The sequence below is a fragment of the Epinephelus lanceolatus genome, chromosome 16 (assembly GCF_041903045.1).
Source record: "Epinephelus lanceolatus isolate andai-2023 chromosome 16, ASM4190304v1, whole genome shotgun sequence".
Lineage (NCBI taxonomy): Eukaryota > Metazoa > Chordata > Actinopteri > Perciformes > Serranidae > Epinephelus > Epinephelus lanceolatus.
Window position 1 is genome coordinate 16,917,085 of NC_135749.1, and position 15,122 is coordinate 16,932,206.

At 41.7% G+C, this 15,122-nt stretch overlaps 1 protein-coding gene across 2 annotated transcripts in view; it reads right to left on the reverse strand.

The window, feature by feature from the left end:
• pum1 (pumilio RNA-binding family member 1) overlaps positions 1 to 12,974 on the reverse strand; it is a 33,267-nt gene extending 20,293 nt beyond the window's left edge. Inside the window, exons 1-5 of one of the 2 annotated variants that reach the window (XM_033637072.2) lie at positions 12,849 to 12,974; positions 6,619 to 6,791; positions 4,002 to 4,124; positions 3,596 to 3,664; positions 2,279 to 2,381 (exon numbers count right to left, since the gene is read on the reverse strand). In XM_033637072.2, coding sequence (XP_033492963.1) covers positions 2,279 to 2,381; positions 3,596 to 3,664; positions 4,002 to 4,124; positions 6,619 to 6,780 — 457 coding nt within the window. In that variant the 5' untranslated portion in view covers positions 6,781 to 6,791; positions 12,849 to 12,974. Of the gene's footprint in view, positions 1 to 2,278; positions 2,385 to 3,595; positions 3,665 to 4,001; positions 4,125 to 6,618; positions 6,792 to 12,848 lie in introns of both variants that reach the window. The other variant, XM_033637071.2, reaches the window with a different exon arrangement.
• Positions 12,975 to 15,122: the final 2,148 nt, after the last annotated feature.

The following is a 15,122-nucleotide window of genomic DNA, read 5'->3' on the forward strand; positions in this document are numbered from 1 at the left end:
AACATTCATGCACTGGAGAATGGGACATTTGGTCCACAAACTGTTCAGCCGTGAAAGTGATCGCTTCCAACACATAAGCACCATTAACAAGCTTCGTTTTTATTGGATGTCTTTTATTGGAATTTAATCGTATCAGTCTAATTATAATCCCATTGATGGGTTATAGACCCCCTGGGTTTTTTAATTTCTTCTAACTGTTACAACTTTCTGTTCATTCTTTGTAATTGTCTCTCTCGCCTACAGCCGCATTGGGGGTATCCGAACTGCCTCTCCTGAGATTTGTTACATTTTCCCCCCGTTATGAGACAAAGTACTTATCAAGAGGTTTCCATGTTTCTTAACACACTTGGCCTGGGTCACAATCTGTTCATTGCATGGGATGCTGTATGTGATATTAAGCTATACATCATCAGTCTGATACACAACATGAAGTTAAAGCTGGAGTCGGCAGTTGTATTTTGGCGTCATTGGGCAAAAAATCTGGAAACAAACTTTGAGCATATTATAATTCAAGAGAACTGAAAGTAAACTAGACTTCTGAATCTAACCCACGATGGGAGACTTTGGCCAATCACAGTTCAATTTAGAGAGAAAAGCTGATTTAATGGCAGAGAATCCTGCACAGAAAGTTGCTTTTCTAGCTTTGGAAAAAACTGACCAAAACTGCAAAGCACCCGAACAAAGGAAGACTGATTTATAAAGAGAGTTTAAAAGAGAGTTTGACAATACACAAAATAAAACACAACATCAGCAAAGTGTTTCAGAAATGAAGAGAAAATGTTAATAGTTTAGTGTTCTTCCAAGTGGACCTAAAGGCTCACGGCTGTGGCTTCAAGTTCATGTTTGCGAAGCTAACGTTAGCTTTAGCCTCGAATCACAGTGTGTCTGCCGCCTCATTCTCCACCGCTACAGACCACCTCACCGGTAAGACAGCAGGCAGCAGCTCTGGACACAGACCCCCAGCCAGCGGTTGCAGCAACACATATCCAGCCAGCGCAGTACCTAGCTTTGGAGGCCCAGACCACCCTGACTCCCCACTGGATCAGGAAACTTGCAAACTGTTGCTGCCATTTAGGGCTGGGTATGAGTATGAGATAAGGTATTGAGTGAAATAACCTGTTTGCATCTGGTGCCTGATTCCGCACTGTCCCGAATCCCCGTTGGATCAGCAAACTTTCTGTTGCTGCTGTTCCTGAAGCCACCCCTCTCCCCAGAACAGTCAGTTCAACGTCTGCCTGGTTAGTACAGACTAACACTGCAGCAGCAGCTAACATCCAACACCAACAAACAAAGACACGGCTTGACTCTGTTGTTGAATCTGTTTATAACTGTCAGGTAACACTAGCCGTATGATGCTAATAATTAGCCTTGTAACTGTGTGTGTGGCCACTCAGCTCCCACTCCTGCAGCAGTAGCTACAACCTCTACGTTTGCGGTGAGGTGAAGTTGAGCGCGGTGTATCTAAACACGTTGGCATTTCAGTGTACCAAGATGCGACCAAAACGTTTAAAAAATATGACCATACTATACACCACACCCTTCACATTAAGGGCATCAAATTATGTTCTCTGGGGGGTTTACGCTTGCCTAACTCGAGCCACCACGGACACTAACTAAAGGCCTGTCTCCTGAGCTGCTTCCTGCCCTCCTCCCTGCATAGCAACAGGGAGCAAAGTGGACGGATGGTGGAGTGCCTAGCTTGCTAATTCTTGTCTCACTCGGGTCTGATTAACAGAGAGAGCGGGGAAAGGAAGAGCTGAGAGAATGTGCTGCATGTAACTCTACAATGAAGTAAGATTAATTAATCAATATATGGGAAACACTGGGTTACCATTCGAAGCGTGTGTACATGCTTGTGGTCGTCTGGTGGGAGGGTCTTAGGACAAAGAGGAGAGAACTGCAGGTGGAGGGTGTATCTTTAATGCCTACTCCAGGTTTAAACTACTAGAAGCATTTCACTCTCTTATGCATCACTTTCTCTACAATGATGAACTGATACAAAAATGAGTTGCCAGACTGCCTCTGAAACGCAGCATTATTTCTTTTATCATCACGCCTACAGAAATAACTGATTCAATTGGTATGATACACCAGAAATCTCAAATCTCATGATCATCTCTGATTCTGACAGCAATATAAATATATGCTCTCCAACACCACACAGCAGTTGTTCTGGTGGGTTCTTGATGTGAGCATAAATCAAAACGTCCCTGTTCACAAACAACCCGGTATTATTTACAGTCTGCCACCGTAACGTCAGCCACATTGGTTTAAATACCTGAGGCACCCCATGCGCTGTCCCTCCACTGGTCCAGAAAGATCCCTTTTGGTCCATCCTTCCCAGAGTCATCTGTCTCCCAGAACTTTTTGCCAGTTAGCAGCTGCTGCATAGACACAGAGAACAGAAGAGGAACAGGTGAAAAAGATGAGGTAAAAATGGTTGCAAAAAATCTACACATAAATGATTAGCTTGTAAAAGTAGCCATCTGAGCAGAGAGGTCTTCAAATCTTACTAAGAAGATAACCTACAGGATGTATTTTATTTTGGTGTTAAGTTGCCAGTGCTGTGTTGCAATTCCCAGTAATACACACATCTGCTGAAGGTACTTTGACCCCTGACTGCAGCCCCAAACAAACAAGTGAAGCAGAAACAACATAACACGCTGCCACAATAGAAGCCAGTGTAAAGAGCAACCACAAAACATTAGGGCTCCTCATTAAAAGCTTTTTATTAATTATTTTGAATAGTTTTAACTAGTTCTAAGTTTGTGGATTTTATAAGCAGCTCATTTGTGTTTCTCTCCAAATCTCTCTTCGCTATCTGAAACAGTCAGCAGCACTTTTCTGGCTTTAAAACAGGACCTTGTTTCTGTAAATGTGATCAGTATCTTCTGGCAACAGGAAACTCTCAGTTGCATGGGTCGTCAAAATCTGAAAGTGTGTGTAAACTGATCTATTTCTGGATAATTTTACTAACGTGTTTAGACATCTCATTACTGATATATTACAGTCCATAGCAGCTGAACAATATTCATCCAATATGAGATACAAGTGAACGTTCTATGTTCAAAGAGCCAAAACTAATTGTGGGCACTAATCCAACATTAACACAAGACTGCAGTGTAGACTGTGTTTAATAAATGCCAACAGCCAGTCCAACCAGCTTAAATTAAAAAACATCCCTGCTTAGTATCTTCTCGTCTTTCAGCGCTTTTCATTCGGGAACAACAATGCCAACAGAAGTCAACGCTACTTTTGGCTCAAAGGCCTTTCACTGAGCCACTGAGCCATTTCTTTTTTCTTGGATTTCCTGTTATTCAAGTTTGACTCTCTGTCAGCAATTTATCAAGCATTTGTTCAGCCAGGTGCCAGAGTCAGAAAATACAGGGCAGCTATTTTCAAGACAAGTGTTAAACATATAGCATTTCATCTTTTCAAATACAGTTTAATCCAAAGTTTGAATATCAAAACTGCTGACGTGCTGCGAGTGACCACAAATGCTCCATTACCAGATGAGATATCTGAGCTACATGGTCACATAAGTTAACTTCCTCTACACCATACACAACCCCGACCATCAAACCTAATGTCTCACCTCTCCCATGGCACGTCCCTCCAAAGCCAGAGCTTGAAAGTCATGGTTCAGCTCGTCCATGGATCGCACCTGTGAACAGAGAGCCTGGTTAGGTCTCTCATACAATGTATAAACATAAACTCAGCTTTAATTACAATTGTTAATGAGTAATTGTCTTTATAAATGATTTGCAGAACGTTACAGTGTAACACTACGATAAAAGTTTTGAAAGACTTCACACTGGCATCAAATAAAATGTGTACTTGGTGTTTTTAACATTAAATGGCCACTGATTATTATGTTTCAAATTTTAAAACTGAAACTATAAAACAGTAGTACAAATGACATTATGCAATAACAACACCAGTGCTACAAAAGTATGTTGTGCAACACCAACACACACACTGACACGCACACACCCACACACCTGGCTGTCATGGATGTTGTCTCCAGTGGGCCAGCGATGTTTGCCTGGCTGTTCACCGTGCTGCCGCTGAAAGAAATAGTCTACCATGGCATCATCCTGGGAACGTCCAGCACCCGCCACACCCTTAGAGACACGCACACACAGACACACAGTGCACATTATCCTCAAATTACTGGCAACAGTAACCAGCAGACAACTGGGAGACATGCAGGTATAATCTGGATTTGAAGTATTTACTCGGGCTGCAACTAACGATTAATTTCATTGGCGATTATTTTCTTGATTAATGGATTAGTTGTTTGGACTATAAAATGCCAGATAATGGTGAAAACTGTTGATCAGCTTCCTCAGATTCTTCTCTTGTTCTGTCCACAACCCAAAGATGTAAAGTAAAGAAAAGTAAATTAGTAAGTAAAGAAACCAAAAATAAATTCACATTTAAGGAGCTGGAATCTGAATTTTTGGCTTCATTTTCTTAGAAATAACTCAAATTGATTAACTGATTGTCAACTTAGTTGGTAAAAGATTTAATAGTTGACAATTAATTGATGTATCTATTAATTACTGCAGCTCTAGTCTTTACCAATGTTGTATAGAGTTGACTTTAACACACCAACTTTAACATTCCTGCATTCAAATACATGTAAAACATTCAAATCATCATCAATATAATTTAACTGCATAGCCAGGTACACGCACACTGCACAGTATAAATATCAGAGGTAAACTTCAGATCGAGCAGATACCAACACCACCACAAAATCAGATAATCTTATGTTTTCAGCGAGCCTACTCCACAGTCTCTGTGCTGCTATTGAAAATAAAGCCTGCTCTTTAGTGTCTTAGAGAATACTGAATGGATACTACTTCTTCAATTTAAGTCATTAATCTACTGGACATTATTAAAATAAAGACATTCAGTTCCTGTCACTGCAAACAATTCATCCAAGAATCATTTTCCACCTTATGACCAAACTTGAGGAGTCCAAATTTGTCATACGCATGTCATTGCATACGCATCATGAAAACAGCACCACTGGTTGAGGTATTTAAGCCACTTCCTCCCCTCTACAACTCAAATACGTCAAAATGGGAGGCAGCATTTCCTTTCACAGGCAAACTTACATTGACTACCTTTCTTACTCATTCTGAGGACAAACACAAAATTCCCCACAACACACTGTCATCAAAGAATCAGTCAACATATTCTGGAAACAGCAGGGCTTGGTCATGTGCTGTACATACAGTGTTCAGTAGAAAACGTTACCAAGATGTCATTAAATCTGACTAAATTGCAACTTATCAGATGGACTGGACTGTTTGTTTTTTTTCCAGGATAAGTCATGAAAAATGCTAACCTTGTTATCAAGACACACCATTGTGAGACACTAATCCTATATTAGAACCTTACATTTCACTGAAGCTGAAACATGACATTGTTCATCCGTTTTGGACTGCAGTTCAGAGCACACTACAGATAATCTTAATGAAATAATTTATTACAGCTAGCCCGACTGACGAGCAGCAACTATCAAAGGCTAACTGCAGTCCTACATTGCATCAATGTCACCACCGGCCACGAGAATTAGAGGAACTCTAGACGACATTCAGCACATTCATACCTCTGCTTATGTCGAATCCAAGCTTCTCTGTTGTGTGTTTTGTTACACACAACAGAGAAGCTGCATATGCATGTTAGTGCATGCAAGTCCCTGTGCATACCCACTGGTTAGCTAATCACTGCTGCTGCTCTGCACTCATACGGCAGTTAGTGCTGGAATCAGGACGATATTGCTGCAGACATGTAAAATCCAATCCAAGTTAACACGGTTAGCTCTTTCAGCACTGTTGCCATTGTTAACCAATTAGCTATTAGCTGCTGACTTTAACCACCTGCATGTTGAGATCAGTGTGCAGACAACCTCTTTTCAATCAGTCCTTTTCAATTAAGTCAATAGAAAATGACCATCATCATCAAACAGCTCAAGCCTATTTGATATACTTCCAGACACATAATGTTGTCCAAATTCAGTTGGACAATGTCAACACAGATCCCAACTGAATTACTGCTCTTTGTCCAGTGTTTTAATTTACTCTGAAGCAATAATGCTGCCAAGCAGAAGCTCTTCCAGCTCTACCATATGATTACCAGTTGCCATGCCCATGATGCATGCTCTGTGACTTAGAATAGCCTTACTAGCACGTTTAGTTAAGCTAACAAACAACAACATGTCAGAGTTGTCTGCAGTCATCTTCTATTGTTGTGATCTACTGAAAATGGCAAGTATGGTTGCCAATAGTCAGTAAAGTTAAGAAATGGTCATTTACCTTTTCCGAACTCAAACCAACAGCAATAAAACCATCATTATTTGGTTGTTTTGCATTGTACTGATATATTTTCTTTCACTAGGCTAAAATAAAAAGGAGCTTGGTCTGAGTATGCTGAGACAACATTTTGTGATGCAAACTGATAAATGTAGGGATTGTCGATGGCTTACAGGAATGAATACAGATTTCTCAATCAGTATAAATGGCATCGAGAGGACTTTAGTACTACAAGACCAACAGCACAGACTGGACATCCACACATCTGAGGTGAAATGGTGGTGGGCTTTACCTGCTGGCTGGGGGGTGTGGCCTGAGGGGTCTGCCCAGTTGGAGGGGCATGTCCTCCGCTGCTCAGCACCACGGGCATGCTGGGAGATGTAGTTCTATGGTGGGGGCTGAATGAATCCTGCCAGAGCACTGCTTTCCTCTTCAACACACACACACTGCTCATTCCACCACAGCCTGTATAAAGAGAGAAACATCTGTCACATGCAAACAATGGCACACTGGGTCAATACATTAAACAAACAAATTGTTTGATAAGCTCTGAGCAGTTTAACACAGAATAATGGATGGAGACCCTTTGCTCAGCTGTCACTTTATTAAGTAGGCTACACCTACCTAAAACTCATGCAGTCTAACGCCTTGCAATATATTTGCCATTAAAGACCCCAACAGTCATTTTTCATGAAACTGCTGCTATGTAAATAAGCTGTAACAGTTTAAATACTAGAAACACACTTTGCTTTTCAACAAGCACAAAATAATGCGTTTTTTTATTATTATGGCAAAGACAATATTCCTACTATACTATTTACGTGTCTAATGAAAACAAATATTCCAGTGTACATAGAGCCCTGCATACTCTGATCAATGTGCCCCAACACGTCGTTTGTCACGCCAAAATATAGAAAAGTGCAATAGGAGGAGCACCTTGTGCCATTTTGAGTCTTTGTGTCATGATATGATTTTTTAAAAGTTTTCCGCTGGTGGCAGACTTGTTTAGCCAAACAAACACAGCCTCCCTCTTTGATTCCTTCAGCCACCTTCCTGAAAAGGTTGGATCTGCTATATCTGTGCATATCCAAAAACCTGTTGATATTCCAGTCTCTCTTAATGCTTAAAGTAGGTGTGTTTGTCCTTTCAACCAGAAATGTGGGCTTTTCTTTTGGGCATGCATCTTTACCCCACAGCTTTGCAAACTGTTTGCGAGTTGGTTTGTGTACAACGCATCTATGACAACCCACTGAGCCGACTGTGAAATGTCAAGACGCCATTTGTTGCAAACTGCAGTAAAAAAAACCCAACTGAGACAAAAAGTCTGAATGTGTTGTATAAATGTCAAAAACAACGCTCCTAAATCCTGAATAATACTGGCATATACAACATGGCTTAATCACAAAATGCTTAATTCAGAACAAAGGCCAATTCAGAAATTCCAAACCGCATCGAATTCAGAAGATTGCCATATTTGTAATAACGCAGGAATATTAGTGTGCATGTGGATGTGGGTAGTATGTGTAAATGAACTATCTTAAACTTTCCTCCATCTTACCACGTCCTTACTCATATCTACCAGCTTATATCTACAAAATGAAGCGTTTCGCAACATGAAGCAGATTTGAGCCCGCTCCAGGGCTGTTGCTCCTACTACAGACTGTAAACCCTCTTGACTGTATGCCCAATGCCACCACAAACACAAAGAGTACAGAAGCGGACTGAGAGAGAGAGAGAGAGAGAGAGAGAGAGAGAGAGAGAGAGAGAGAGAGAGAGAGAGAGATCCCCGCTCTCTTTCAAACTCAGTTCAAACTGTAAAATTAGGCAGCACTAAACAAATACAAACCAAGATTCTGTTACTGTATTGCCTATTTCTCACCTAAAGTGTCTTCAGACACATATTCTAATGCACTGTTTGGCTGTAATACAAGAGATTGTGAACAGGAAGTGGGTGCCATACTGTTTCCTGTATTTTGAAATCAAAGGGCTGAAGATACTGAGATCAAAAAGTAAAACTAAGCAGAATATGAACCAAGATTCTGTGTCTCACCTAACATATTTTCAGAAACATGTTTTAGCTTACTGTTTAACTATAATCTGAGATTGTTTGTTACCAGCCAGCCGCAATATTGTTTTTGAACTGGCAACTCGCACCCACCAGCCAGAGCGTTTATTGGTCCAGAGCAGCGCAGTGCATTCTGGTAGTTGTGGGCTTTCTACCTCTACCTGCACCTTTTCCCTCTGTTTTCTCTGGTCATATAGCACCAATTTGAAATACCTCTTTAAACAGCACCACAAAGTACAGCCTACAAACTGACCATAAAGTTGAATCAACAACTCACTATAATGCTTACAACTAGAGATGACACAGTAACCTTTGGCACAGTAGGATTTATTGCAGGGCAGTTTGACAGACAGCATGAAGTTTGCAAACAGCATGAAGTTTGCATAAGTTAGATGTACCTAATAAACTGGCAAGTGCAGTTTTAAGCATGCAAATCTGTTGTAGCAGCATAAATCCAGTCAGAGTGGTGCAGCAAGTCAGATTAATCTTTGTAACTGCATTGAGAACTAAGTCCTTTTGCCAGCTTAGACTGTACTAGCTAACAAAGACAACCTGTGACCACATACTCTACTTCATATGAAACTGTGGAGACAGCAGACAAGATATTGAGCAAAACAAACGGGTCATCTAATCCAAAAACGTGTCATGATCAAAGTTCAGTGTCAGTGTTGTTGCTTCTATAAATCCCTCGAAACACCATACGTCAATGAAAAAGTAAGCACTATGTTATCTCACGTGATTGGAGCCAATATGTCTCCGTCATTTTCCAGCATTTGAAAACTTCAGGCACCGGTGATGCAAAAAATATCTAAACAAATACTGTACCTTAAACTGGTTTTCATGTAAAACTACACACAGCTGTCAAATTATTTGGTACAACTAGCTAAAACTAATGCAACCTTTAACGACTGCACTGCTATAAAAACTACCTTTATAATGGTTAAAATGTGTTTCAGTCTTAAAGGTAGGGTTTGCTGCAACAGTGCTTTAGATTGCAATAGTTTGAAGTAGGTGTACATAATGAATTGACAACACAGTGCAGTAATGTGGCCTGTCAGGCACTGTATCCAAAAAACTGCCATAGAGGAATACGAATATTTTCACTCCAGCAAAATGGTCTACTTAGTAAAATTAACTTATGTAATGTCTATTTCGAACGTAGAGCTGCATATCATTCTACAGCACAGCACTAATGAAACAGAATTTAATGTAAATAGTCTTATTAGTTTAATCCAAAGTACATTACAGAGTTTGTAGGTTACAGCACTAAAATTAATCATACAGTAGGTCTAACATTCTTGGGGCAAAGTGGCAGCCTGCCATTAAAGCTACTTAATTGTCGATAATCAGAGCAAGAGAGCTGGGATCAACAGCTACAGATATAAACCAGAGAATCACTTCACAAGCCGGCCCAGGGAACAGGTGATTTAACTGCCAACCTGCCTGTCTGCAGCCAGCGTGACATACTGTAAACTTCACTGTACTGCTGTATGTGGCTGTAAACAAACACACCTGGTCTAACTCTGGAACCATAGATATAAAAGTTGCCCACACAGGAACCTCATAAAAAAGTCTCTATGTTCAGCAGCCCCAAGTACTATTTCAACACTTAACAAATGTGTTACCGTGCCCTGGTTCAAAATGTTCTTCCAGCAGAGGTGCGGTTGTTATAAAGACCTGTACAAGTGTGGCTTTAGGTGGGACGTGGTTGCAGATCACTGCTCATTGTAGAAGTCCACACTGATATGTCATACCATCACAGGGGTGCATACTCAGTTGCTAGTTTATTAGGAGCACCCAGTAGAAACAAATGCAGTCCATTACACCAGTCCTGCAATAAATCATACTTTGATGAAGTTTATAATGTTCAGTTTTGTTGTCAGAGATGTTACAATACAATTTTTTCCTTCCTGATACAGATTCTGATACCTGAACTTACTGACCAACACTGAGAACCAATCTGATACCACTGCATTTTAAAAGAACTGACATGATTGCTATCATTGTTATATGGCACTGATCAGATTTAAGCATTTGTAAAACATGATGATGTTGAACCTAGCAACACAAGCGCTAACATGCTGCCAACAGCTAACATATATTATTTAATCAATTCTTCTTCACTGCTCTCAAAAACAGTAGTTGTCAGTGGCTGCACCTTGCTGTTTAGGGTACTGCTTTAAGACTCATTCACACTGGCGCAGTTCGGTCCGCTTTAAACAAATCCTGGTCCACTTCCACAGATAGTTCGGTTCATTTGGAGTGGTGTGAACGCTCATTCGAACCCTGATGCGGACTAAATGAGCGAACCCTGGTCTGCTTGAAAACTGGGGGTCTCGGTTCACTTGCAAGTGAACCCTTTTGTGGTTCGCTTGCAGTGGGAAATGCAAACAGACTATCCAGCGAACCAAAGAGAGGAAGTGAACCAAAGAGAGTAAGTGATGTAAAGCGGGCAATACCACCCCCAAACGAGCAGCTGTTGTAACTGCGTGACGTTGTCCAGGCGATTTGGTCCACTTTAAAAAGTGCAGCGTGAAAGTGAAGCGAACCAAATGAAGGTGTGAAATTTTTTGGCATTCCCCACCCAATTGAATCGAGTCCCCTGGACTATCCTGGTGTGAATGCACCCTTAGAGCCCCAAAGAAGAACTAATATCTGTGTAAAAACTGCCATTTTATCCCAGTCTGAAAACAAGCTTATTTAAAGTTTATTAATAAATCGTATCGGTGCGCAGACTTGCGTACTCGCCGATACCTAACCCAGCAATTTAGGTAGTATTGGGGCATTTGTGATACTGCTATCGGAGCAACTCTGGTTTTGTCTCAACTTTAAGGTTATTTAGGTGGCTACAGTTTGTGGTGCTGTTGCATTAGGGTAGACAATACAGATACACCACAAATGACATCCTCCAAAATGACATTAAAGTTACATAAACACCTCTCTAGAACAATATTGACTGTAATATACTGCATTCATTTGAGCTAAGTGTAGCCAACACTTAGGTAACTAGGCGTAGCGTGTAACTGGGGACTATTAAAATTACAACAGTAATTTTGCACACGGGAGGTTACTGAGTTTATTTGCAAAGAAATGGAGACAAACCCTTATTTTGAGAAGACCAGGGGCGCCCTGTCATGGGGTGGGCAGATTGTTATTATGTGTGCATTCACAGATCACATATACAATGTGCATGGCACACACAGTTTGGTGGTCGTGGCCACTACTGGGCAAAACAACCGTGGTGGGTTTCTGTAGTCTGAGGGATATAATTTGTATTTTACAACCTCTCCTCATCCAACAAGCTCTAATCTCTGTTAAAATTACCAGTTTCACATTAGTGTCCCTACAGGCCATGAGGAAATTACAAGCGGTACTTTTTACACTCAGCCACATACAGTAATTAACTTTGCCAGCCTGTCTGACACTATGAATCTTCAAACGCATGCAGCTTTCCCTCAAGTCTGCTGAAACCGCTGTGCAACACACACCACCTCCATGAAGACAAAAACCACGAGCTGACCGGCTGAACAGTCCCAAAAGATAAAAACAAAGCAGCCTGCCAAGTGATCACTCACACATGTACTCATGCGTTTGTTTTCCTGCTCCACTACTTCATTGAGCAACTAGGAAATGTTAGCTCTTTATGCCTTTGCTACAGCACGAGACATCAGGTAGAGAAACACCCGGAAATCCACAACACTGTGGCCATTCCCCAAAGCGAGACGCGCACGGCTTGTTAAGCCACAAGTTAAACTCAGGAAACAGCCACTGTGTTCCACAATCTAACTGGGTTAATCATTATTCAATACCGGGGATCAATCCACCGCATACCGGGCACAGACAGGGGTGTGACAATACGAGCAGGCAACCTGCAGCTAGCAGAAGATAACGTTAGGTGTCTCAACACACACCAAACATTTCCCTCCTAACAGACATGACACATCAAAACCAAAGGGAACATGTAGCTGCTTCGTGTCACGTTTACCGGGGGTTTTATTATCATGCATATGCGTCCACTCATGGCAGTCTCCGATCTGTTATGGAGGGTTCAGTGCCCATGTCTACCAACAATAACACGGCCTCCCGACACAAGCTTAGCCCGGGCGAACCGGTGACCAAACACGGGCTCCTAACAATGTTTAAAACCGCGGCAGTGGTGCCTGAATATCGCCATCTTGTTATTAATACACACCCGGGGGTCTGTACCTGCCTGCCGAACCCGCAGCCCCACAGGTCCCCGTGACGCGGATGCTAACAAAGGCCCGAGAGCTGTCTGGAGCGGAAGACCGACACAACGGGAGGAAGGAGGCAGGCAGCAGAAAGGGAGGCAGCCGCTGCTGCCGCGCAAAATACTCCTGTTTATCCGCCCCCAGAGCCGCCATTGCGATAATACCCGCACCGATGCATGAATAAATAATATCCCGTGCCACCGCGACCGGGGAAGGGGTGATACTCACCGGCGGAGAGGGTGGATGGACGCGGATTTCGGCCCCAGTTTCTCTCTGACACCCCAGGCTTTCACTCCGACAACATGGCGGCTCGACGGAGGAGCAGGCAAGAGCGCTGCATGACGGGAAGGGATGAGAGAGAGCGTGCGGTTCATTGCGCCAACCGGGAGGGGAGGGTCATACCGGACCGGTCCCTTTGTTATGTGTTTGTAGCCTGTGTGTATTATGGGGTGTATTTATAACGCATTTTATTCTGCGTTCATTCACATTATTTGTCAGTGGAGTAAAAATAGATTTTTAAATTAGACATTTCCTGTACAGCCGTTTGTGTTGCTGAAAAGGAGGACGTCACTAAAATAAACTACACAGATATATAACATATAAATTATATCCCACCATAGGACGTGGGTGGTACTTACAGTAGAAGGCTGTTAAACAAAATGTGGTTATCTGCTGTAATATGGACACATATACGGTGTTTTCGTCGGGGGTGGACTGTACACAATGTACCGGGGTCTCTAAGGTAACGGGGTGCTTGGCAGCCATGGCAACGTGCTGCGCCACACTGTCAGCGAGTGTGCGGTTGCTGGACGCTCCGGTACACCTCCGGAATGTAAGTGGATGGTGTGAGAAGGGGAGCGTGTGGCCCAAATAACAAAAATATCCTCTTGGTTTTTTGGTAAGGCGCCAGTGGCGACCCCGGGGCTGCAGACTGAAGGATAGACTGTCCCAAACCGGCGTGTGGGTGACGTAATGCAACTAGATTATGGCAGCCCTGTAAGGAAAGCTATGGTAATCATATGGAAATTTTTAGGAGAGGCTGCTGAACATCCCTGTGTGGTCCAGTCATACAAGATAAAATAGGCATAAGTGTATAGCTATAAAGTTACAGTCATATACATTTTATTTGTCTGCCCCTTTGCACCCCAAGCACAACTGCATTGTTTAAAACAATCAGTCCCAAATCTGCATCATCAAACTTTCACAAGCACCAGTTTGTCTTTTGTATGAATGAACTTTATTGTATAAATTATAGGCCTACAACACTTATTCAAGGAGATATGAGAAGAATAAATAAAAGTATCAATCACTCATTAATCAAGTAATAAAAACACATGTATACAAACATATTAAGAATATTAAAACAGATAGCTGCTAGTTATAGAATATGTTAAAAAAGATATGTTTTGAGTCATCGTTTAAAACTGTCCACTGAGCCAGCAAGTCTAATATTTAAAGGCAGGGTGTTCTATACTTTTGGGGTGTAAGAGCGAAAAGACTTAAAGGGATAGATAAAAGAGAAGCTGCGGGGGATCTCAGGGTTTATGGAGGGACATAAGGTGATAGGGAGGGAGTGATGCCATTAAGAGCCTTGAAAACCAAAAGAAGGATTTTAACATCAATTCTGAAAGACACTGGGGGCCAGTGTAGGTTATGTAGAACAGGATTTTGTAGCACTCATTGTAAAGCTCCATAGTACAGGCAGGAAGTCCAAAAATGCAACCGAGGCACTCTGTCTGTATTTAAAAATTCTTAGAGAGTCTTCATCAGTGTGTAAAATGCACTGGAAACAGGTGTGCAATTTAGAAGCTCATGTGGGGGTCATAGTAGTCATAGCATGATAATTAACAGGAGGATTGGACAGTAAGGATAAAGTTAAACCTAAATGCTCAAAGGCAGGACACACAAAGGATCACCCCCAGTAACATATACAGGTGCATCTAAAAAGAATTAGAGTATAGTGAATTTAACTCAAAGTTTCATAAAGTTTCATATATTCTGGATTCATTAAACATAAAGTGAAATATTTCAGCCTTTTTTGTTTTAATTTTGATCATTACAACTCACAACTCATGAAAATCAAAAATCCAGAACCTCAAAATATTAGAATTATTAGAATATTACATAAGACCAATCATAAAAAGAATTCATAATACAGAAATGTCAACCCTTCTGAAAACTATGTTAATTTATGCACTCAGTACTTGGTGGGGGCTCCTTTTGCTCGACTCGACGCATTGATGCCACAGTGCATCAATGCACTGTGGCATGGGGGGAATAACCTGTGGCACTGCTGAGGTGTTATGGACGCTCAGGTTGCTTTGATAGCAGCCTTCAGGTCACCTGTATTGTTGGGTCTGGTGTCTCTCTTGACAATATCCCATAGATTCCCGATGGGGTTCTGGACAATCAAGCACAGCAAACCAGTTACGAGTAGTTTTGGTGCTATGGGCAGGTGCCAAGTCTTGCTGGAAAAGGAAATCAGTATCCCCATGAAGCTTG